This window comes from Acinonyx jubatus, chromosome D1 (assembly GCF_027475565.1).
Source record: "Acinonyx jubatus isolate Ajub_Pintada_27869175 chromosome D1, VMU_Ajub_asm_v1.0, whole genome shotgun sequence".
Lineage (NCBI taxonomy): Eukaryota > Metazoa > Chordata > Mammalia > Carnivora > Felidae > Acinonyx > Acinonyx jubatus.
In genome coordinates, this window is record NC_069390.1 from 100,905,305 (window position 1) to 100,932,219 (window position 26,915).

At 36.8% G+C, this 26,915-nt stretch overlaps 1 protein-coding gene and 1 long non-coding RNA gene across 2 annotated transcripts; one reads left to right on the forward strand and one right to left on the reverse strand.

Annotated features, from left to right (window-relative positions):
• Positions 1-4,169: 4,169 nt before the first annotated feature.
• LOC113593189 (uncharacterized) lies at positions 4,170-13,390 on the reverse strand. The gene is made up of 3 exons (XR_003413256.2): positions 13,086-13,390; positions 12,762-12,854; positions 4,170-7,002 (listed from the first exon to the last, which is right to left on the reverse strand). It is a non-coding gene; the product is annotated as an uncharacterized LOC113593189 (long non-coding RNA).
• Positions 13,391-17,440: 4,050 nt separating this feature from the next.
• LOC106980585 (NXPE family member 1) lies at positions 17,441-26,846 on the forward strand. Its single transcript, XM_053202553.1, is given in 8 exon segments — positions 17,441-17,494; positions 18,768-18,976; positions 18,978-19,202; positions 19,204-19,337; positions 19,340-19,523; positions 26,278-26,398; positions 26,401-26,707; positions 26,710-26,846. Coding segments are annotated over 8 exon segments (1,371 nt in total).
• The last annotated feature ends 69 nt before the right edge of the window (positions 26,847-26,915 follow it).

The window sequence follows — 26,915 nt, forward strand, 5'->3', positions numbered from 1 at the left end:
TGTCACTGTACACAAAGCAACATTCTGAGATTTAAGATTGCACTGAATCAATAGATCAAGCTGGAAAGAATTGATGTAACAATATTGAGCCTTTCAACCCATTAACTTGGAACATCTTTTTATTTCTTCCATCTGTGTATTGTAGTTCCTCATATAGATCGTGTACATATTTTTTAGCTTTATACCCAAGTACTTCACTTTTTTTTTGGTGCTATTGTAAATGGTATTTTTTTTATTTCTAATTCCAATTGTTAATGCTAGTATATAGAAAAACAAATAAATTTTATATCTTTCATATTCTCCCACCATGCTATATTCACTTGTTCCAATATTTATGTAGATTCTTTAGGTATTGTTTTTTTTACATAGAATAACCATGTCATTTGTAAACAGTTTTATTTATTCCTTTCCAATTTGTGTGTGTGTGTGTGTGTGTGTGTGTGTGTGTGTTTATTTATTTATTTCTGCACTCTTGGACCTGAAAGAGAGCACTCTTTCCTGTTTTCAGTTTTGAAAGAAAATGTTCAATCTCTCATTATTAAGTATCACTCTTATTTTTTTACTCTTTCTGAATTTTCGTTTCAGGTGGGTCTTATATAGACCATAGTGTTGAATTTTGCTTTGTTAAACAATCTGAAAATAGGTTTTTGGGTTTTTTTTTTTTTATTTTAGTTGACACACAATGTTAGATTAGTTTCAGGTGTATGCCACAGTGATTCAACATCTCTATACATTATGCTATACTTTTCACAAGTGGTTAGCAACTGTCACCATACAATGCTATTACGATATCACTGACTATATTCTCTGTGCTATAACTTCTATTCATTCCACAACTGGAGAGTGTATCTCCCACTCCCCTTTACCCATTTGCTCATTCCACTACCCCCTTCCCTCTGGCAGTCATCAGTTCTCTGTATTTATACAACTGATTCTGCTTTTTGTTTATTGATTTTTTAGATTTCACATATAATTGAAATCATGTTATTTGTCTGAGTCTGACATACTTCACTTAGCATAAGTCCTAGGTCCACCCATGTTGTTGCAAATGGCAAGATCTTCTCCTGTTTTATGCTGCCTAATATTCTAACGTGTGTGGATAGATGTATCCATTCATCTATCTATTGACGCTTTGGTTGCTTCCATATCTTGGCTATTGTCAATAATGCTGCCATAAACATAGGGGTGCATATATCTTGTTGAATTAATATTTTCATTTTCTTTGGGTAAATACTCAGCAGTGGAATTGTTGGATCACATGGTATTTCTATTTTTGACCTTTTGAGAAACCCCCATACTACTTTCCACCGCATCTGTACCAATTTACATTCCCACCAACATGCATGAGGGTTCTTTTTTCTACATCCTTGCCAAGGTGTTTGTTTTTTTGTTGTTGTTTTTTACTTTAGCCATTCTGACAAGTGTAAGGTGATGTCTCATTGTGGTTTTAATTTGCATTTCTGTGATAGTGATATCACCTTTTCATGGGTCTATTGGCCATCTGAATGTCTTCTTGGAAAAATGTCTGTTCAGGTCTTCTGCCTATTTTTGAATCAGATTGTTTTTAGTGTTGAGTTGAAGTTCTTCATATATTTTGGATATTAACTCCTTCTTGGATATATCATTTGCAAATATTGAACAATCTGAAAATTGTTGTTAGGACAAATCCATTTATATTTACTGATGCAATTGATATCTTTGGTGCTGATTTTGGCATTGTTTTATGGTATAATTATATATATTTACATCTTTATAATATCTATTTGCTCTTTTATTTTTGAATATTTTTCTGTTACTTAGAGATGTTTCTATTTTTGTTCTAATGGTTACTTTTATTCCAATCCTTGTGTATAACCCTTTTTGTCACTTGGTTAATGTCTATTGATCCCTTACCATCAGCAATATTGAAGTTAGCTAGTAACATTTTTTCCCAACCCTGACTCTTCGTTATCTGACTTGAAGTAATATCCTTTTACTTCGTTAATGACTCTCAGTCAGCTACCTAATTCTGCTTTTTCCATCTCTTCCCATTCTCCAAATTTTTTATAGTTTTACTGCAATTACATTAGAATACATAGCCATTGCATACCATACCCTATATCATGTAATCATTAGATTTATGCCTGTGAGTAAATATATATTTTTTCTTAACACAAATCGTTATATCAAATTGTCCAGTCATTTTGGTTATTTGAAGTTCACTCCGTTTAATAAATTCCTTAGGAAAGACCTTAAGGGAAATAGTTCCTAAATTTTAATGTGTTAAAAGAAATTGTCCTTTTTAAATTGAAAGTCAAATTGTTTTACTTTAAAATTTCTGGCTCATATTTCCTTCCTTTGAGTTTCTTAAACATTTTACACCATTGACTTCTGGTGTAAATTGTTGATGTTAAAGAGAAAAGAAAAGACATAAATAATCATAAAATGAGATGCTACATAAGGAACAATCTACAAAAAATGTATAATAATCACACATTTGGATGATCCTAGCAAAAACAGAATTATAAGCTAAAATTGATATCACCACAGCCATAGTGGGAAATTGTATTATATCTTTCAGAAAGTTATAAACCAAACAGACCTGAAGTTAATACATGTATATAAAGTCTGAATACAATTGATATGCATAACCTTGATCTAATAGAGAAACACTGAGAAGTGGGGAGGCAATTTAGTAAAGTGGATTAAGGAGTGTATTTTTATTTCAGATACTGTTTTTTGTTGTAATTCTGTTTGGTTCTTTAATATTTCTGTCTTTGCCGAGATTCCTTATTTTTCCATTCATTACAGCATCTTTACTTCATTGAGCATAGTTATAATAGCTGTCTCAAAGTCCTTGTCTGATCATGCCAACATCTAGATTATCTAAGGGTTGGCTTCCATTAATTGTCTTTTCTTTTCAGAATGATTACATTTTTTCTGGTTCCTTCAGTGCTGAGTAATTTTGAATTGTATCCTGGACATTGTGATAGTTATTTTATGGAGACCTAGATTCTATTTTACTCCTCAGATTGTGTTGAAACTTTTCTTCTGGCAATCAATTAACTTGGTTCAACTGAAACTGCAAATACTGTTTCACCTGTGGTTGGAAGTAACTCAAATCTCAGGTGAGTTTTTTGGCTTTAGCAATAAATTGCTTTGTGTCTACCCCAAAGGCATGCTTCAGGGATCAGTAGAGATTTGAGTACCATTCATACTCACAATCTGGGGCATGCCCTTCTCTGGTTCTTACTGTTCTGGGATTTCATTCTCTGTCAGTGACTGTGGTTGCTGCAGACTCTGCTCTCAAATTGTTGAAGCCATTTTAAAAAATAGTAGGTTTCTATTGCATTTTAGTACTCCATGCTTCTCTGTAAACTGTTCTCAGGTGAAAGCTTCAGAAACAGAAAACTTGCCTTTTCGTGGCTCCTGCTTCCAAGTTTCATCTTTCAAAATTTGCCTGCCCCTGTTCACTCTACATAGCCCTCAGGTACTTGTTTTTAGTATTTTCTCAGAGTTGATGATTGTTATCTGAAGGAAAGTCAATCTATCACAAGCTACATGGCCATATATGATTTTTTTGTTGTACTCTTTTCATTCATTCTCCATACTCTCACTCCCTTTTTCCCATGGTCACCCATTACATACTATGATTCCTCATAGCATTCCAGTTTTTATTCAACACATATATTTAGGCATGTATGTGACCTTGAAAGGCATACAGTATGGTGTTAGTATTTTTATTTTACTTACATAAATGCTTTAATTTTTTCATTCAAAATTATTCTTTGATGTCTAATTACATTGCTACATGTAAATATAATTCATGATGTCTGAGAGCTGCATGTATTCTACTGTGTGAACATACAAAGTGTAACTTATCTATTCTCCTAAATGAAATGCATCTCTTTCCTAATGTGCCCAGTAAGGTGATAAACATTTTGTTTATTTTTCTGCTGAGCTTACTGACATGTTCTTTATTTTCAGTAGTAACTCTTACACTCTACATAATAATTCTTCATTACTTTTAAATGTTCCATATGTATTATCCCAGTCTGTCATCAGTGAATAAAACTTTTAACTTTGAGTAACTGAATATATAAATACTTTATATAAATACTTACAGTTTCTGTTTTGAGATCTTTTTAAGAAATACTTCCTAATTTGAGATCATAAAGAAACTACATAGTTAGGTTTTTATTTCATTTGAGCTTCTCTGTATGCAGCATGAGATAGGAATCTTTGTTTTTTCCAATTTGTCACAAGTGAGACAACTTTTCCATTATGGTTCACTAAATATAATTTTCTGATTTGTGATGTTACCAATGACATATAGCAAACTGCCATCTATAAGCAGGTCTGTTTCCAGAGGACCTATTCAATTTGATTGGTTTATTTGATACTACAATACTGTTTTATTACTATAATTTATGGTAGGGGTAGTCGTATTTTTTAAATGTTTCCCAGGTATTCACAGACTATTACATTCTGCAAAATTTTACACTCAGGTTTTCTCTCCCAACCCAAGAAAATCCTCTTGGGAACTTAATTCGAAATACATAGAATTTTTTTTTTTAAACATGGACACAGTTGGCAGATTTATTCTTTCTGGTTTCAAGACTTATATAGTGGCGCCTAGGTGGCTCAGGTCACGATCCCATAAGATAGATCCCTGCATCAGGCTCTGTGCTTATAGTGCAGAGGCTGCTTGGGATTCTCTCTCCCTCTCAAAATAAATAAACGTGGGTTTTTTTTAAAGCCTTCTTATAAAGCCACAGTAATTAACACAGTGTGGTATTGACACAAAAGCAGACATAAAAATAAATCGAGCAGAATAGTTCAGAAATAAACATTAATATACAGGACCAAGTGATTTTCAATTTAAGTGCCAAAGAAATTCAGTGGTGAATAATCTTTTTAATAAGTGGCTAGAACACATATGTATATCCATCTGCAAAAAATGATCCACAAACATTCCCTCACACCATAAACAAAATTTAACTCAAAATGGAAAAAAAGTTGGTAAATATAAGTGAATGATTGCTTCAAAAAACAAAATAATATGCTGTTGATTTTAAAATATACATAAAATTAAAATACTAGACAAAAATAACAAAATCCAAAAGGGTAAGTAGTGTTAAAGAATTCTAAGTTTCTATCATAATCAAGGATGCAAGGTGTAATTTTTAAGATAGCCAATAAAAGATACTAAGATAATGTAAAACCCTTAGTTAAATAGAGGAATAAATGGAATAATTTAAACTATTTGATTAATCAGGTGCCTGGGTGGCTCAGTTGGTTAACTATCCAACACCAGCTGAGGTCATGATCTCACGGTTCATGAGTTGGAGCCCCCGCACAGGGCTGTCAGCACAGAGCCCACTTTGGATCCTCTTATCCCTCTTCCTCTTCGACTCCCCCACTCGTATGCTCTCCCTCTCTCTCAAAAATAAACCTTTTTTAATTTAAAAAAATACTTGATAAATCCAAAAGGAGGCAGTAAAATAGGCGGGTCCTGTAGGGAAAAAAAAAGATTAAATATACTAAAAACCAAGATTTGTCTCACCATATTAAAACAATAAAACTTCTATGTTGATTACAAGTGCCATATTATAAAGAACTTAATGTTTGAAAGTAAAAAAGGGGAGTATTTACCATTTCTCCTCCACCCCCAAAATAAACCAAACACTAACCAAAAAGAGAGGCAAACCAAGAAACAGACTCGTAACTATGGAGAACAGATAGTTACCAGATGGGAGGGGGTGGTGGGAGATGGGGATCAAGGAGTGCACTTGTTGGGATGAGCACTATACTGAACACTTGAAACCAATATGATACTGTATGCCAACGGACTGGAATTTAAACAATAACGTTAAAAAAATGCTTTTCTCAAAGCCTCTTTTGCCTTTCGTTATTGTAATTACACAAGCGTTTTTTTAGTTTATTTCGAGAGAGAGGGAGAGAGCACATGTGCACGCGTGCAGGATAGGAGCAGGGACAGAGAGAATCCCAAGCGGGCTCCATGCTGTCAGTGGAGAGCCCGACATGGGGCTCAAGCCCAGGAACCATGAGATCATGACCAGAGCTGAAATCAAGAGTTACCTGCTTAATCAACTGAACCACCTAGGCACCCCCAAACCGACCTTCTTAATGATAATATACCAGGAAAATATAATCAGGAAGATAATATACTCAGATAATCCACCAAGAAGTTATAATGATGCATGTACTAATACTATGTCCTCAAAATATATAAAGCAAAAATTGATAAAAAATAGAGACAAATCTACAGCCATATTAATAGACATTAACCTAAGTAATTTTTTACAAGTGAAACCTATGTGAAATACAATTGTGAACTGCACATTCTTGTAGGTGCACCTAGATCATTTCTGAAATTAGACCATAGCCTTCAGATAATGCAAGTCTCAATTTCTAAAGGTTAAAATTGTTCAGCGTATGCTTTCTGATATAGTGAAATTAGACCAGAAATCAAAAACTGAAAGTAGAAAGGGGCACCTGGGTGTCTCAGTCAATTAAGTGTCCGACTTCGGCTCAGGTCATGATCTCACTCACAGTTCATAGGTTTGAGCCCCGCATCCAGCTCTGTGATGACAGCTGAGAGCGTGGAGGGTGCTTCAGATTCTGTGTCTCCCCAACTCGTGATCTCTCTCAAAAATAAACATTAAAAAAAAAACTTTAAGTAGAAAGGCATCAACAGTTTGAGAACTAAATACATCAAGAGAAATACATAGAATTTTAAAGTTATTTAAGGGAAAATTAACAAATTTATAATATTAAGCCACCCTATTTTTCAAAGTGTTAGAGTTTTTCACTCAGGTCTTTTCAAAATGCCTCCATCAAGTTCAGAACTTACCTTCTATTATATTGTTTTGGTGATTATTATTGGTATAGGTAAGTGCTATTGATTTTTGCAAGTTTATTTTGTATCCAGTTCCTTACTGACTCTCTTAATGCACATAATTTGCTATGTTTGGTCTTCTTTGTGGACAATCACAACGTCTGCAAAAATAAGGACAGTTTGCTTTTTCCCTTAAAATTCTCATACCTCTGATTTTTTGTTTTATTCAGGGTTTCTAAAATTGCTAACCTCTTTGTCTTCTTCTGACCTCAAAAAGAAGGTATTTAGGGCTGCGTGGGTGGGTCAGTCGGTTAAGGGTCCAACTTGGGCTCAGGTCATGATAACACAGTAATGTCATTGGAGCCCCACATCAAGCTCGGGGTTGACAGCTCAGAGCCTGCTTCAGATTCCGTGTCTCCCTCTCTCTTCCCCTCCCCTACCCCACTCACACTCTGTCTCTCAAAAATAAACCTTATTTTTAATTTTTTAAAAGTATTTAACTTTTTAAATTGAATTTTAATGTTACATTAGTTTCGAAATACAGCAAATGTTATTTTGGCAACTGTACTCCTAATTTGAGAACAGTAAAAAACATGAAATGTTTGTCTTTAAACCACTAAGAATAAATTACACTGTAAGATCTTTCTCTCTGGGGCCATTTGTTAATCCTAAATTAATACGTAATTGACCATGATGAATAAACACACATACACAGTCAGGCTACATCTGTATCTACATTGATAGATATAAAAGAATCTTAAAGCCATGTTCAACATATGCAGAAGGGAAGGAAATAGGCCTATATTTTTCTTATATTATGCTTGTGAAGTCTTAGCATAAAACATATTTCTAACTCATAATATTAATTGGACAGTTTTTTCTCATTATGGAACCTAGGGATATCTGCACCCACTGATAAAACAATCTCAGCCTGTGACTTCTAGAAGTGGGGAAAATGGTAACATTTTATCATTATCACAATTACATTATTATTGTGTTTATTATTTATGTGTATTGAATGGTTATTCTCTATCCAATTTTTCTATTCCCTTTTGTGCAAATTAAGGTTTTTAAAATTTTCCAGAAGTACATGAAAAGATTCTTGTTTGGGGTTTTATTTATTTGCATCTCTATTTCTTCACTGATCTTGTCAGAGGTTGACTCTTGGGTTCCTTTAAGCTTTATTTTTTATAACATCTCATCTCCTTGGGTTTTTGTTTGTTTGTTGGTTTGTTTTTGTCCCTTTTGGTTTGCTCTACTGTTTTCTACCAGCCACAAGGATTTTATTGATTGTTGCTGGGGTGCAGTGGAGACATATTTTGGTGAAGCTTTATGTGTGTTGTTAACTTTTTTTTCTTCTGGTTTGTTATTAGTGTACAGAAATGTAAAGATTTATGTAATTGTCTGCCCTGCAACTTGAATGAATTCATTTATTCTATTTGGGCTTTTTTCTTTTTTTTTTTCACAGGGTCTATTTCCTCTACACAGTCATATGTCATCTGGAATTAGTTAAGGTTTTACTTCTTCCTTACCAACTTGGATGCATTTTATTTCTTTTCTGATTGTTGATGCTAGAACTTCCAATAGAAGTGGTGAAAGTGGACATGTGTGTCTTGTTCCAGATCTTAGAGGAAAAGCTTTCACGTTTTTACCACTGATTATGATGTTAGATGTGGGTGTGTCATATATGACCTTCATTATGTCGAGGTACGTACTCTCGACATCCACCTAGTTGAGAGTTCTTATTGTGAACACAAGTTGAATTTTGTCAAATGCTTTTTCTCCATCTGTTGAGATCATATAATTTTTAATGTTTTTGTTGTTGTTAATGTGGTATATTACATGGATCAATTTTGGATGTTAACTCATCCTTGCATCCCTGGAGTAAATCCAACTTGTTCATGGTGAATGATGCTTTTAATATACTACTGGACTCAATTACTTGCTGAGAATTTTGGCATCTATGTTTATTAGGGATATTATGTAGTTTGGCGGATTTTTTTAATAGTGTCTTTAGCTGTGGTATCAGAGAATAAATTTGGCATCACAGAATAAATTTGGAAAATTCCTTCCTCTTTAAGTTTGTGGAACATTTTGTAAAGAGTAAGTATTAACCCTTCTTAAAATATTTGGTAGCATTAGTCTGTGAAGCCATCTGGTCTTGGACTTTTGTTTTTTGGGGAGATTTTTGGATTACTGATTCAATTCTGTTACTAGTAACCAGTCTGTTCTGATTGTCTATTTCTTCCTGATTGAGTCTTGGAAAATTTTATTTTTCTAGAAATTTTTCCACTTATTCCAGTTTCTCAGCATGTAGTTTTTCATAGTAGTCCTTTATAGTCCTCTTTAACTTCTGATTTAAGTCCTCTTTTTTCCTGATGAATCTGGCCAATGGTTTATCTTCTTGAATTTACTGAGAATTACTTTGTAGCCTAACATGTGATCTATCCTAGAGAATTGTTCCATATGCATTTGAAAACTGTACTCTGCTGTGTGGGGATTGGAATGTTTTGTATATAATTGTTAAGTGTATCTGGTCTAATGTGTCATTCAAAGTCAGTGTTGTTTTTAATTGACTTGCTGCCTTGATGATCTATCCATTGATGCTGGGGTGTTATAGTACCTGACTATTACTGTATTCTGGTCAATTTCTCCTTTTATGTCTGTAATATCACTTTATATATTTAGGTGAGTCCATGTTTGGTGCATAAATATTTACAACTATTTATACTCTTGTTGAATTGATCCCTTTATCATTATGTAATTTTCTTCTACCTCTTGTTACAGTCTTTGTTTTAAAGTCTGTTTTGTCTATTAATATTGCTACCCTGACTTTTTGTTTCCATTTGCCTGGAATATATTTTTCCATTCCTTCACTTTCTTTCTGTATGTCTTTAAGACTGAAATGAGCTTCTTGTAGGCAGCATATAAATGGGTCTTTGGGTTTTGGTTTTTAATCTCTTTAGTCTCCCTTTGTCTTTTGATTGGAGCATTTAGTCCATTTACATTAGTTACTGATAGGTATGAACTTCCTGCTTTTTTGTTAATTGTCGTCTCCTTATTTTTGTAGCTCTTCTCTGGTCCTTCTCTTGCTTCCTTCCCTTGTGATTTGAAGGCTTTAGTATTATGGATTCCTTTTTCTTTATTCTATATCTATTAGAAGCTTTTATGTTTATAATATAGTTCATATATAGCCCCTAAGTGTATAGCAATCCATTTTAAGTGGATGGCCACTTAAAATGTGTTCCAACTTAAAAGCACTATATTTTTCTATGTCTCTGAAAGTTTAATATATATTTCACATCTTATTTTCTGTAGCTCTTAGCTAGTTATTATGGATATTTCATGCTATCAACATTCATATGTTATTGATCTATCTTCATTATGTTTCCTTTTGCCAGTGAAACATTTTTGTCATAATTTTCTTACTGTACTTATGGCCCTTTATTTTCCCCTTTGAAAAGTGTCATTACTAATTCTTGTAAGGTCAGTTTAATGGTGATAAACGTTCCTACACTTCCGAATCATTTTGCTGGTTAGAGTATTTTTGCTTGTAGGTATTTTCATCATGTTGAATATACCAGGTCAGTCTAGTTGGGTCTGAAACATTTCTGTTGAATCCCTTCTAGGGCTCTCTGTAAGGAGTTTGTTGTTTTGCTCTTTTTAAGATCTCCCTTCACCTTTTTTTGTTTTTCGACACTTTATGTGTCTTTGTGTGGACATCTTTGTGTTCATCTTGTGGAGTTTTCTGGTCCTCAATATCTGTTTCATTGCCCAGGTTTTCAAGTAAATTGTATGCCTCTCTCTTTCTCCAGAGGGGTCTGTAATGTGAATGCTACTATACTTGATGCTGTCCCAGATCCCTGAACCTATTCCCATTGTTTTCTTTTTGTTATTCAGCTTGGGCAATTTCCTGTCTTCTATTATCACTGATCCATTCTTCATCCTCTAATCTGTTGATTCCTTCTACTGTATTTTTGTTTCAGTTGTTATTCTATTCTGCTCTGATGGGTTGGGTTTTTATTTCTATCTCTATACTAACTTTCTCACTCGAGTTCTGTGAGCATCTTTTTGACGGTTATTTTGAATTCTTTCTCAGGTAGATTACCTCAGTTGTTTGTTTGAAGCCATTTCGTCTGCCTCTCTGTATTAGGTAGGTCAGCTCTATTTCCTGTTCTTGAAAGTAGCAGCCTTCTGTAGAAAATGTCCTGGGAGGCTCAGGAGTTTCTGATCACCAGGGGTGACTCCTGCATGGGCTGCATGTGCCCTCCTGTTGTAATTCACCAACTATGGGGGGGTGGCTGCCAGCCAGCCCCCTAGGCGACCAATCTAGCCCACCAGCATGCCCCCAGTAGTCATGGCTATCAGCTTGCCAGGAGGTGGGGTTAGCTCCCAGCATAGCTGGCTCCTTTCCCCCACCACTATGGCAGGAGTTGTTATGAAGGGACACCTGCAGTGGGGGGCAGCTTCGGTGATGTAGATCTGCACAAAAATACCAGGGTGGGGTGAGAACGAGTAGCAAGGTAGATGGAAAGTGCCTGAACTGCCTCCTGCGAAGGAAGGCAAGAAAAATGGCACCCCCTGATACTCCCAAAAAAGCTCCTACAGATTTCTGCCCCTCCAGCACACGCCCTAAAATTAGTTAGTGAGCCTCCTTCACATATAATCCAGACATGTTTCAAAGTGCTGCTTCTGTGCAAGAGATAGAGTGTGCTTGTCCTTTAAAAGAGGAGTCTTTATTTCCTATAGCCCCCTCAGGATCTGCCAAAGCCAGACATTATGGGTGCTTCTCTTTTTAGTGAAAGCTTTCCAGGGCTGTGGGCACCTAATGTGGAGCTTGATGCACACCTGTGATATTTCTACTGCAAGGGGTCACCACATTGGGAGTTTGGTTCATGACCACCTCCCTCCCCCTCCTATTCTTGTCAACGTGACCTTCTCTTTATACCTTCAGTTGTGGAGATCTATTCTGCCAGTCACAGGTCATTTTCAGAGTGAGTTGCATTATATGTAGTTATTGCCTCAGTGTGTCCCTGGGAGGAAGGGAGCTCAGGATCCTCTAGCTCTGCCATCTGCCAGACCAATAATCTTTTAGATTCAATATATTTACCCACAACTGTTCAAGTCTTCCATAAAATATGGAAGTTAAAATATATACCGCAGAGAATACTGATGAATAATTAATCGATTCGGGTGCATTTACTCTTCCTTTACTTATACAACTCATATCCTGCCATAACTAAGTTCTACTCGTTCTACCTCAATCTAGTTGTTTTTTTTTTTTAACCTATGTCTAATAGTCTTTTACTGGTCAAGAAGAGAGGTGAAGAATCTGAGCTCAATTCCTCCTGCAGACACAAGGCTGTAACGGCATATAGTACACCTCATTCTGAGAACAACCCAAAGACTGGCAGGACAGCTTTTCCACAGTTAAAGATACGAAGACAAAGCTACATCTAGAAAGGTATGATGGGCAGAGATGCAGTCCTGACAAAACCCTCAGTGACCAACGAGCAGGAAGGATATCACAGGGGTGGAGGTCCTCCCTGAAGGATGAGGGTTTGAAGTCCCTCATTGGGCACGCTCAGTCACAGGGATCTGCATTGGCTCCATGAGCCCCATAACATCAGGCTTTGAAGATAAGCAGGGGGTTAACTTCAGTAAGAGTGGAGGGCTATCAGAAAGAGGGATACACCCTTAAAGGGCTCAAGTACAATGAGACCACAGAGGCAGCAGTTTGAAAAGTGCCCAAGCTACACATGTAGGACATTTATAGACTAGGCCATGTGCCAGGGGGGCAGGAACCATCTCCAGGTACAGAAGTGCTGGCAGGTACCACTTTCCTTGCCCCTCTTGAGCCTAGCTGGCCTGACACAGGTAGGTGCCAGTTGGTCATTCACCATCTATCCTGTGGACTTACCATTGCAGGTGTTCCTGTATAGCGACTATTACCCTGCCATGCCTTGTGGTCAACCCGGTCCAGAACCAGCACCGCTCCAAAGCAAGTCTTGCCCTAGTAAGAGAAGGAGGTAGCCCTGCTTACCACCAAACCGTGGCAAGTTGTACCCAGGAATTTCACCCAGCTGCAAACATAGGAGACACCACTGGAACATCTGGTTCTACTAAACAGTAAGTACTGCACTAAAGGAAACCCCAAGATTTCTTCTCTATAGGGCCAGTAACTTTAAGACCAGGAGACATAGCTGACCTAATACATAGAGACAGAGTCAGACAAGTGACCTACCTGATCAAGAGTTCAAAGCAATAGTCATGAAGATGACCACCATACTTGAGAGAAGAGTGGATGAGCAGCTTGAAAACTTCAGCAAGGAAGCAGAAAATAGAACCAATCAGAGCTGTAAAGTACAACAACTGAAATGAAAAATATCGTACAGAGAATCAATAGCAGATAACAAGATGCAGGACAGATCAGTGATCTAAAAGAAGAAACCTCTAGGACAACATCAAGGATAATGCCATTCACATAGAAAACTTAAAGAAATAATCACTGAAAATTTCCCTACACTGGGGAATGAAACAGACATCAAGCTCCAGGATCGACAGAGAGCTCCAGTGTGAACCCAAAAAGGCCCACATCAGGACAGATACTAATTATGACATAGAAATTAAAGAGAATTTTTAAAGGCGCAAAAGAAAAGCAATTGCTTACTTGCAAGAAAACCCATTTTAAGCTTTAAGTTGATTCTTGAGCAGAAACTTTGCAGGCCAGAATGCAGTGGAATGGTATATTTGAAGTACTGAAAGGAAAAAACCTACAACCAAGTATACTGAAACCAGCAAGGTTAGCATTCAGAATTGAAGAAGACATAAAGAAGTTTCCAGATGAACAAAAGTTAGAGTGTATCACCACTAAAATGGCCATATAAGACATATTAGACTTCTTTGAAAGGAAAAAGAGCCCATAGAGAAAAAGCAGACCAAAAATTTACAAAAATACTAATATCAATTTTATATACAGTTAAGAGATACAAAAAAGATAGGAAATATTTCATATACATGGAAGAGGGAGTAAAAACATAATTCTTTTAGAATGTGTTCAAACTTAAGCAACAGTCACCTTTACATGAGGTGCTATATGCATAGGATGTTATATATGAACATCATGGTAACCACAAATCAAACTATAAAAGAAAGGATCACAAGGGAAGAACGAGAAGAAAAAAGGAAAATAAAATTAACAAAATGGGAACAAGCACATGTATATTAAATAATTACCTTAAATTAAATGGACTGAATGTTCCAATCAAAATAGACAGACTGAATGGATTTCAAAAAGAAAACAAAAGATCCACCTATATGTTGTTTACAAGAGACCCACTTCAGACCTAAAGACACATACAAACTGAAAGTTAAGGAATATATAAAGATATTCCATGCAAATAGAAGCAGGGGGGAAAAGCCAGTGTAGCTATACTTGTATCAGACATAATAAACTAAGAAAAAGACTATAGCAATATACAAGGGCAATGAAGAATAAGTGATAAGCAAGAGGATACAACAATTGTAGATATCTGTGCACTTACCATAGGCGCACCTGAATATATAAAAAAAATATTAACAGACATAGGGGAGAAATTGACAATAATACACTGATAGTAGGGAACTTGAACACCCCACTTACAGCAATAGAAAGATCATCCACACAGTCAATAAGAAAGAGTGGCTTTAAATGATACATTAGACCAAATGAACTTAAAATATACACATAACATGCCATCCACAAATAGCAGAACACACGTTCTTTATATGCACATGAAACACTCTCCAGGATACATCACATGTAAGAACACAAATTTAAATAAATTCAAAAAGATTGATCTTTTGCAAACACAATGGTATGAAACTAGAAATCAATTACAAAAATAAAACTAGAAAAGCAAGAAAACATGGATGTGAAACAACATACTACTAAACAACCAATGGGTTAATTAATGGAGAAAACAAGAAGGAACTTAAGCATGAGGACACAAATAAAAACCTTTGAGACACAAAAGCAGTTCCTAGAGGGACATATATGACAATAGAGCCATCAGAAGCAACACTTAATGGAGTCAGAAAAACTAAAAAACACACCCAAAATTAATAAAAGGAAAAAAACAATGAAATAAATACTTTAAAACAGAGTTCATTATTTGAAAAAAGAAACTGGGGATAAAAAAATGAACTCTTACCATTTGCAACAATGTGGATGGAACTAGAAAGTGTTATGCTAAGCAAAATAAGTCAGGCACAGAAAGACAAATAACAGATGATTTCACTCATTTGTGGAATTTAAAAACAACAGATGAACATACGGGAAGGGAAGGAAAAATAATAACAGAGAGAGGCACACCATAAGAGTCTTTTAAATATACAGAATAAACTGAGGGTTGCTGGAGGGGAGGTGGGGGGAAGGATGGGCTAAATGAGTCATGGACATTAAAAGAGGTCAGTTTTTTAATTTTTTGAGGAAACCTTAGACTGTTTTCCAGAGTGGCTGCACCAGTTTGCATTCCCATCAACAGTGCACAAGGCTTCCCCTTTCTCTACTGTTCCCTGAGTTGTTAATTGTAGCCATTCTGACCAGTGTGAGGTGGTCAGAATTGGTTTTGATTTGTATTTCTCTGATGATGAGTGATATTAAGCATGTTTTATAGGTCTGTTTGCCATCTGGAAATGTCCATTCATGTCTTCTGCCCCTCACTTAACTGGATTATTTGGGCTTTGGGGGTGTTGAGTTTGGTAAGATCTTTATAGATTTTGGTTACTAACCCTTTATCCAATGTGGCATTTGCAAATATCTTCTCCAATTCCATTGGTTGCCTTTTAGTGTTGTTCCCAGCAATTGCACTACTAGGCATTCATCCAAAGGATACAAAATACTGATTTGAAGGGGCACACTCGGGGCGCCTGGGTGGCGCAGTCGGTTAAGCGTCCGACTTCAGCCAGGTCATGATCTCGCGGTCCGTGAGTTCGAGCCCCGCATCAGGCTCTGGGCTGATGGCTCGGAGCCTGGAGCCTGTTTCCGATTCTGTGTCTCCCTCTCTCTCTGCCCCTCCCCCGTTCATGCTCTCTCTCTGTCCCAAAAATAAATAAACGTTGAAGGGGCACACTCATGCCAATGTTCATAGCAGCACTATCCAAATTATGGTAAGAGCCCAAATGTCCATCAAGTGATGGATTAAGAAGATGTAATATACGTATATACACATATATATCTCACACACACACAATGACAAATGATGAAAAAGAAGTCTTGCCATTTACAACAACGTGGATGGAACTGGAGAGTATTATGCTAAGCAAAATAAGTCAGAGAAAGATTATCATATGATTTCACTCATATGTGGAATTTGAGAAACTCCACAGATGAACATGGGGGAAGGGTAGTAAGAATAAGATAAAAACAGGGAGGCAAACCATAATACTCTTAAATATAGAGAACAAACAGAGGGTTGCTGGAAGGGAGGGTGGGTTAAATGGGTGGCGGGCATTACCATGGGCACTTTTCAGGATGAGCACTAGGTATCATATGGAAGAGATCAGTCACTGGATTCTACTCCTGAAACCATATAAAGCACTTGACAAAATTCAGCATTCATTTATGATAAAAACTCTTAACAAAGTATGTGTAGAGGGAATATACCTCAACATAAGAGAGGCAGTACATGACACATCCTCAGCCAACATCATACTCAGTGATGAAAAACTAAAGCCTTTCTTCTAAGATCAGGAACAAGAAAAGGATGTCCAGCTTCATCTCTTGTCTTCAACATACTACTAGAAGTACTAGCTGCAGCAATTGGAGAAGACTAAGAAATAAAGTTATCTAAAATTGGTAAGGAAGATGCAAAACTGTTACTATTTCTAGATGACATGATACCATATATGGAAACCCTAAAGATTTCAACACACTGTTAAAACTAATGAATTCATCAAAATTCAGGATACAAAATTAAGAATATAATCCCACTTAAAATTGCATTAAAAAGAATAAAAAACCTAGGAATAAATATAACCAAGTTGGTGGAAGACCTATACTTGAAAACTATAAGACCCAGAGGAAGGAAACCATGCTCATGGATTGGAAGAATATTGTTACACTGTGCATTCTACCCAAAGCAATCTACAGGTTCCATGCAATCCTGATCAAAATACCAACAGTTTCTTTTCCCACAGAACTAGAACATACAATCCTAAAATACTCATGGAATTATAAAAGTCCCCAAATTGCAAAAGCAATTTTGAAAAAGAACAAAATGAGAGATCTCAGAATCCCAGATTTAAATATATACTACAAAGCTACAGTAGTCAAAAATATCAACACATGTCAAGGGAACAGGGTAGAGATTCCAAGAATCTACACATTTATGGTCAATTAATATATGACAGAAGAGGCAAGAATATACAAAGGAGAAAACATAGTCTCTTCAATAAATAGTGTTGCAAAAACTGGACCACTTTCTTACACCATAAACTCAAAATGGAAGATCTGAAACCATAAAACACTTAAAGAATAACCTGGACCCTAGCCTTAGCAACATTTTATGGACATCTCCTCAGGTAAGGGAAACACAGCAAAAATGAACTACTAGAACTATGTCAAACCAGAAGATTTTGCCCAGTGAGGGGAATTTTCAACAAAATGAAAAGGCAACCTATTCAATGGGAGACGATATTAGCAAATGATATATCCAATAACGTATTAATATTCAAAATATATAAAGAACTCACACAACACCAAAAATAATACTAACCTTATTTAAAAAATGGGCAGAGGACCTGAATAGTCATTTTTCAAATAAGTCATACACATGACCATCAGACACATGAAAAGATGCTCAACGTCACTCATCATCAGAGAAATGCAAATCAAAACCACAATGAGCTATCACCTCACAGCTGTCAGAATGGCACCGAGACAAGAAATAACAAGTGTTAGCAAATATGTGGAGAAAAAGGAACTCTAGTGCACTATTGGTGGGAATATAACTGGATCCTGTAGGCAAAAACAATAGGAAGATTCCTTGAAGGTTAAAAATAGTAATACCTTGGGTCACCTGAGTGGCTCAGTCGGTTGAGCATCTGACTCGGCATAGGTCATGATCTCGCAATTTATGGGTGTGTGTGGGCACTGCATCAGGCTCACGGGTGTCACTGTGGAGCTGTCTTGCCTCTCCCACCATTTGTACCCTCTCTCTCAAATAAGCTTTAAAAAAACATAGACAAGCCATCCAGTAACTGTACTTCTGGGTATTTACCTGTAGAAAATGAAAACCCTCATTCAGAAAGATGCACTCTTATGTTTACTGAAACATTACTTACATGAGCCAAGATATGGCTAAGTGTCCATCAATTGAAGAATGGATAAAGAAGATACAAGGTACATACAAAATAGAAGATTACTCAGCCATGAAAAAGAAGCGAATATTGCCATTTGCATCAACATGGATGGAACTAGAGGATATTATGCTAAGTGAATTAAGGCAAATACCGTATGATTTCATTTACATGTGGAATCTAAAATATAAACAAATAAAGAAAAACAGAAATCGACTCAGAACTATTGGTTGCCTGAGGAGAGAGCAGAGTAGGGATAAGCATAACACATAAAGGGGATTAAGAAGTACCATCTTCCATTTATAAATAATAGTATAACAACTTTGTATAGTGACACATGGTTACATTGACTGTGGTGAACATTTTGTAATGTACAGAAATGGCAAATCGCTATGTCATATACCTGACAGAAATATAACATTGTATATCAACTAAAGTTGAAAATAAATTTTTAAGTTATTTACATGTCTTTCAAAATTATCAGTTTAAATAATACTGATGATAATAGGCAAATAAACATTACAATTCATAACTAAAATGACTTGAAGAGGTTCATTTCATTATGTCACATACCTGGTAATGTCAGCTTGGGTCTGGTCTAAACTTACCGATCTCATTCTATCAATGGAACACTTCAATGAAATCCTTATACCCTGAACTATCACTGATCCCGTTAAAGTCACCAACAGAGACTGAGCAAAGAATAAAGGGAATCAGAGAGAAACCAGACCCGCTGACCCCACCCAGATCTTTCACCCGCATGAACACCACCCCTAGTGCTGCACACAGCACAGCACTGTTCTCCACAGTGGGCGGGGGGGGGGGGGCAGTTAGACATCCTAACGGAGGTGAGGGGCCCCTTGGGATACAGGAAGGAAATTGGTGGTGATTCCCTGAGGCTGGGATCTGGGATGTGCTCCCCATCTCAAAAAGCAGGCACGACATGAATGGAGGCAGACTTCAACAACAGCACCTACCTTGTCAGCTTCAGTCTGTTCTGGGAAGGCCTGGTCTCCATCTCTCCTGATCATCCACCCCAGTGAAGGAGTATTCTGGAAGGCAAGGAGCCAAGGCTACGACAGGGTTATTTTCAATGGTAAATTTGTTAATGGAACTACTCATGTCTTCATTGAATTTGGCCTGACCCCAAACTCACGTATGAGCTGTGGGAGTACTTGTATACCCAAGACCAAGAAGCCTTCTACTACCTGAAACCTCAGCACACACACTGTGAGGCTCTGACTCACAGGGCCACCAGGAATTGAGAAATGTCTTATCTTGCTGTGAAGGAAAAAAGCCTTTTTGTACACATCAATATACTTTTAGATACCCGGGAAGTTCTGTGGGCAGAGCTACATTCAATTAATATTGAACACGACACTTTCAGATAGCTGTCCTACTTGATATGTGGAGTGTTTAGGAGACCCCTTTTTATGATTTCCACTCCCATGGTTGGCATTCTCACCAAAATGTTCCTGCCCGAAGTGGAACTCGGTATTATATGTACCTGTACTTTCCCGTGAAAACACACATCCTTTACCACAGACCTAGGTCTTACAAAATATGTTCAGTGTAAAGGTATTCTGATATGTGTTTAAAATGTTATGCCAAAAAAAAAGGATTCTTTGATGAAATATGGAACGTCCATGTACGTTCATCCCCTATATCAAATTGTGTAAATTCTACCTCTTAAATATCTTTTGCATTTATCCACTTCTCTCCAAGCCTAGTGCTGCTGAGTTCAGATCATCATCATCTCATCTAGATTACTGGTCACAGCTTCCCTCCCACCAACTTTACCCTCCCTAATCCGTAGTCTATACTGCATCCTAAGTAACCTTTCCAAAAATCCAACTTCTACTGGTCATCTCCATTTGATTTCAAGATCAGATATTCCTCAGCATGTACTGCTCAGGCTGAAGGAGTCCATACTCCCCAGGTTGCGATGTAGTGATTCTTAAAATCCCCCAAACAGTCCTCCACAAACTGGGTTGAAAGCATATTTCTCCTATCAGAGCTGCATCAAGGCCATGCCTTTCTTCCCTTTCTCACAAACAGATGCTCACTTCCTGGCCTCCTGGATCTCTATTAAGCTGGAAAATTTCATTGCTTAGAATGAAGTATCAGGGTCTCTTCATAAGCCACTTTGCGAAGGGTAACTAGGTACCACCACAAATCCTTGAACTTACGGTCCAAGCCCTGAGAAAACCTGTCAGTTCCAGACTCCTTTGCTCCTTTAATAACTTCCTGTAAGTTTCAAGGGCTCAGTCCATTTCCTCTTTTCATTCCTGAGGATTCACTTTTCCTAAGGTTGATGATAGACTGTAATGTTAGCTTCTCAACACCTTTCTTGGTGGTTTTCAAAGTCAAGTTTGCAGTCTTCCTCCCTTACACTTTCAAAAAATATGCTGAGAGGAAGTAAAGTATGGATAGCAAACACGGAAAAACAACACACATTTCAGGTCTTACGTACTTTTCCAGGTGTTGATCTGTAGTCTCTGAAAGAAGTCAAAGTTCAATTGGGTTTCTGGTCTTTCCCTTTTGTCTCTGATGGTGTACCTCACCAAATCTTTTCCTACCCACTAACCATCCTGAGGCCTAAAGTCACAGTAATGGATGAAAATGTGATCTCTTCCTTTTTCTGACTTGAACCTAAGGAGTCATCCACAGCAGAAAATTAAGTACCACTTCTATCCATTGTACCTAGCACCTGGATCCCCGTTCCCCCTTTATCCCCTTTCTGCTTGCTATCACTTACATACACATATACACAGGTTTAAAACAGTGAGTCAAAGGGAGGATAAGAGCTTTGAAGCAGGAAGGTAGTCTTTCATCAGCTGGAGGAAAGAAATACAATGTACATTGATTCATGCATCAGACTAAACACCACTTTCTGCCAGCCACTTTGATAGATAATAGGGAAATAGCAGATCAGAAAAATGCATTACCTTCCTTGATAAGGTTTACAATTGTCAGAAGGCAAATTTCTAGGAAAAAATGGGAGGTAAGCACAGCAAGAAACATGTATAAAGAAATAAGCAGCAACCCTGTGACAAAAGGTCTGCAGACCATGCTAAAGAGCCTGAACTCCTCAAGGAAGCGGTTGGGATTTTAAAGAGTAATGAATAGTTACATTTGCAACTAGAAAGGGTGTTCTGGAAGTTGTGTTGAAAAATTTAGGTGGGGTAAAACTGAGACAGCTTGGTTAATTAGAGGCCCACATTAATCCAAGAAAAATATTACATGAACTTCAAAAAATGATGTGGAAATGAGAGAAGACAACTTGCATATCAGGTAAATATTTTGAATCACAAATTTCTAGGACACACTGACTGCACGTGGCAGATGAGTAGAGTGGCCCTGGACTTGACGTGCTCTCAGACAGGGAGAGAGTTTTCCAAAATGCTAATCCACATACAATGCCCAATATATGCAAAATTCACAACAATAATAGTTGTCAGTTGTAGCCAATTTTAAGTTATTTCTTACTCACAAGCAAAAGAGTTCTATTACCTGTATTGTGTGGACAGACAGAAGGCCAATTTATGATCTTATTTTTTGAAGGTCCAATGTGGCAGGTGAAATGATGAAACCTCCTAAAGTCATTGACATCTCCCAGTGTAACAGTAAGTTTGCTCTGTCCTATGGTAGGTGGTGCTTGTCCTGGATCGTCCAAGAGTCATTCTTACACAGGGGGATGGTGATCAGTACCAGTCCTAGTAATCATGGATTTCCTGGAGCTCAAGTCCTAGCAGGTGTCTGTGGTATCAATCACCTTGTATTTTAAAGAGAGAAATCAGTTCAAAGAAATTATTTCCAACTCGTTTTATAGCAGATTTCATAGCCATTTTTCCTAAAGGGGAAAGTATCAATATTCTACATTCATATTTAAACATGGTAGTGCATCTCCTAGAGTTGGTGATTCTGTCTGGGGCACTGTGCAAATGTCTTTGATGGTTACCCACGGCTTCAGAGTTGGAACATTTTGGTTTGGTTGGCCGAATTCTCTGTTGGCATAACTTCCTAACCTTTAGTTTATGCACTTAGCAATTTTATATGGAGTTTCCATTTTATTAAATGGGTTTTAGTGGCAACTGTAAAGCCATGTTACTTAGAATAATGTTTATACTAGGCTTTAAAATAACTTTCTTTAAAGCTTATCTGAGTTTACCAATAACATTCATTTTGAGATTTATTTCAACTAATGATTTATTGCCTAATATTTATTCATGTATTCTGCAAATGTTTATCAAGGTTCTAATAGATATGAGGCATTATGGACAAATGGAGAAAAATAAATGTTCAGCAAGGTTGCAGTCTGAAAGACATTCAATGTAGCAATTCTATAAAGAAAGTAAAAGGTAGAGGGCTTATGTTAGAGTTTATATCTGACTTAGCCCTGAAGGATATCTGTAGACAAAGAATGAGGCGAAAGAGAAAACTCATAAGGATCATGAGTAGGATTGCCAGGCTTAGCAAATAATAATCTAGGGTGTAATTTAGATTTGAGTAATTTCTAATTTTTTATGCATATTACATGAGATAAAGGGTAAATACTGCATGGAAAATTGCTAAAAAAATTTATTGCTAGAAATAATTCAAGTTTAATTTGGTATCAATAGGCCAATGGAGTGGAAGTATTTGAGGAAATACAGCAAAGGAAGAGACTAGAAAAAAGAAACTAAATCATGGAGGTTCTCATATACTATGCTGAGAATTTGAGGGTTCATTCAGAAGGTTTTTGAAAGCTACAAAAATCAACTAAGGAAGAAAGTGATACAATCCACTTTGTGCTTCAAAAGGCCATTTCACAAATTTAACAAAATGTGTATGACCTACAGAAAAAACGTTTTAATGTTACTAAGGGATATAAAATAAGGGTGTTTTTTTCTTCTATTTATATAAATGTTGTTGTTGGATGGGATGATTTGATGTTGAAAAGGTGTCATAATGGCTTAAAATAATACAAATATATCATCTTGCAGTTCTGTAGTTCAGTAGTCAAATATCTGTCTCACTGAGCTAAAATAAAAGTTGAGCAGGGCAGCATTCCTTTCTGGAGGCTGTAGGGCAGAATCAGCTTCCTCACCTTTTCCAGCTTCTAGAGGTGCCCTTGTTCCGCACAGCCCCCTTCCTCCATTTTCCAAAGCTACAACAGTGGGCCAAGTCCCCCATAACATCTTTCTGATCCACTCTTCTGTCCTCCCTCTCCCACTTTTGAAGACTAATGAGATTTAGGTTGGTCCCACCTAGATCATCCAGGATTATCTCTCATCCCAAAATCCATACCTTTCATCACATTTGGAAACTCCCTTTTGCCATGGAAGGTAACACATTCACAGGTCCCAGAAATTAGAATAGAGATATCTTAGCAGAGGGGGGGATGCTAGTCTCCCTGCCGTAATCTTTAAACTAATCAACAAGTCTAATGGAATCTTAATAATTCTGGAGTAGGCTTAACAGTATATTGATAATAATGTTAAGTAAAATAAACATTAAGACTAATCATAAGAAAATTTGTCGTAGGGGCACCTAGGACCTCATTGGACCTTCAAGAGTCAGTTGAGCATCTGACTCTTGATTGTGGCTCATGTCATGATCCCAGGGTGGTGGGATAGAGCCCCACAACAGGTCTACCCTGAGCATGGAGCCTTCTTAGGAATCTATCCCCCTTTCTGTCCCTCTCCTGCTTGTACTTTCTCTAAAATAAATAAAATGAAAAAAAATTTTAATTTTATTTAAAAAAATTTGTTATATATTTGAGATAGTCTTTCAAAGCACTTAGCTTGACACATGGCAAAATGAATACTCTGACACATATATATTGTACAAGATATGGTTTACAATAATAAGCACAAAGGCTATCTTCCTACCAAAGTATGCCAGTACATTAGGATTATTAAGATTCCAGGGTTATGATCGTCAGTCATCCAGGCGCAATGCTATCAAACCTCATAGAACCCCAAACATGTCACACTGAAGTTTTGATATAATTATAGGATTATGGAAACTCTCATGAGCAAGCCTAATCACTATGACTTAACAATTCTTTCAGGTAATCCTGGAATAGCTAGTTCAGAATTTTCCAATTCTTCCACTAGCACCATTTTTCCACTTTGTCTGTAGGTTACAAACACAGTACAACCATACTTATGAATATTCTGTGGAGACAGCCAGCCAGAGACTGCAAGGCCTCTGGGGGTGCTAAGCATGCAGAGTAAAGCAAAGACTGGGTGTGGTCTTCCAGGACCCATTCTCCCTTCCCTCTGTGGTAATAAAACACTGCAATTTTAGCTAGGCCTGTGATCACCCAACTACAGGCTGTCTTCCTTGAAGCTGGTGGTAGCCATAACTAGACTTTTGACTGGATTATGAGTGGAAGTGATATGGGAAACTTCTGGGTCATGCCTTTAAAAGTAAAACACCTTGACCTCTGCTTCCTACCGGCTGAACTCTCGATATAATGCTGAGAGATGAAAGATCCATGTTAGACGATGAGACTGAAGTCATAAGTTAAGAATAGCACCTCCATTGTGACGGTGGTATCACGGGTGCATGCATATGTTCAAACTCATTCAACTGTATACATTAAATACATGCAGTAATTTGTATGCCAAGTATATCTCAATATAGCTATAAAAAATTAAAAAGTGAAGATTACCATACCTTCTCAAAAAAAAAAAAAAAAGTAGCAGAACAAGACAGAAAGTGTCCTTGAAAGCATGTAATGTCATATCAGCCCAAGTTAGGACTGTTTTGTGAGGGATAAATAAATGTATATGCTTAAGTCATTATTATTTGCTTTCTAGATAATACAGAATATGATATCAGTATAGAAATGCTTTGTAACAAACCTAAAATACAAGGCATGAACTCAGTGGTGGGGGAGGGGGGCATGTACTGAGTGAAAAGGAAACAAGACACGTAAAATATCTGAGGATTTTCATTATGCCATAGCAAAACTTTCGGTGCATTGCTGCCTGCAATGCCTTGGAAAGCAGACTATGTGCCAACAGAGCCTCTAAATCTAATGAAACTTGCTGGAAAATCTCAAAATATTGGTTTGCACTGTCTGCTGTATGTTAGTTTTTGTGAAATCCTATCTAAATATATCCATTCAAGCTACGTATTTTATAGTGTTTGGACTTTTTAAAATGCGGACATACTATATTTTAAGCTATTTTTTAACAAAAAAAATATTCTTATAAAAATTTCATAGAAAAAATAAGACCACTGCTTCACTAATGGAACAAAGGTAAGTAATTTGGTGCAAGGACACCAACTGTCAGATCACTAATATTCAGGTTAGAGACAAAAGCCTAAGTCACTGAAGAGTCTGCAGTGATGGCAAAACTTAGCCAACAACCAGATTTGGGAGAAAACGAACAAGGAGGAGTCAAGATGACTCAAAATCTCAAAGAAATGCATAGAAGTGGCTAAAACAAAGCTGGTGATCAAAGAATAGTAGGAGGAAGGAATTAGGAAACAGGAGTATGAGAAAGAAATCAAAAAGTGAAGGACAGAGAAAGATTAGATATTTAACTTACGCCAATAAAATCACTTACCACAAGTGTCTCTGTTATTAGAGTGAAAAATTAAAAGGATAATGCCAAGTCAGAATGAAGACTCCTGTCCCTGGTGGTTATACTTCAGAAGGAAGGTGGATTACATTTTGTAACCAGATTCAGTTAAATACAATGGAGATAAATGGCTCTTTGAAAGGAACATTCATTTATCTCCTGGGAGACTCTACCTTGCATCACTGGATCGAACACTTATCCAAACTTGTAAAAAAGTATGTAATTATGTTATATTATTTTAGAAATTCAGGCTGATATTAAAGTACTATTAATGAGATCTCTATTCTCTCACTTTGATTGTCTTATTTTCAACTTCATTTCACTTTCTAGGTTTGAGCCTTTTAATTTAAAACGTTTTATTCCCATTTTCACAAGAAATGGTGTTTCTCCTTATGAATTCCAATGAAAACTTTACATTTTGATTGATATTTCACACATACGAACAGATAATCTACCCCAAAGCGTAGGATGTTCCAGTAAGAAATAATCTAGATGGATGACTATTTTAAATGATAGAATAATCATTGCCTTCAAGTTAAAATTTTATTTTTTTATAAACTTTTTTCATCTTCCTGGAACTGGAATTTTTGAGAAGCATTTATTCTTGGGTGCAGAAAGACACATTCAGATTCAGTGGCAAAAAAATATAGGTACTCTTTTGTCACCCTTCAGCTCTACTCTGGAATAGATAAGGGTTATATTCCTCAGGAAACTGATGGGATATCAGATGACAAAAGCACAGCCATCGTCATCACACGTGGCCAACACTTCAGGCCCTTCCCCATTGACATTTTCATTTGCAGGGCCATGAATGCCCGAGAAGCTATTACACTACTATTCCTAAGAAGCCCAGCCACTAAAGTGATCTTTAAGACAGAAAACAGGAAGATGCACATACACACAGTCAGGTTTGGAAACTTCCGTGGTTACATTCAATATCGTACCATGAGGACATTTTCAAAGATCTCGGTGTGTATGTCACTGATGCCTGGGACATGACTATTACACAAGGCACTAATAGTGTCTACCTACATGACTATGTAATTAGAAATCAGATCAACATGTTTTTAAACTCCATTTGCTAAAGCATAAATATACAAAACCCCTAGAACCAATCTCTACAAATAATTCGATTTGTATTCCAAAGAACCCAT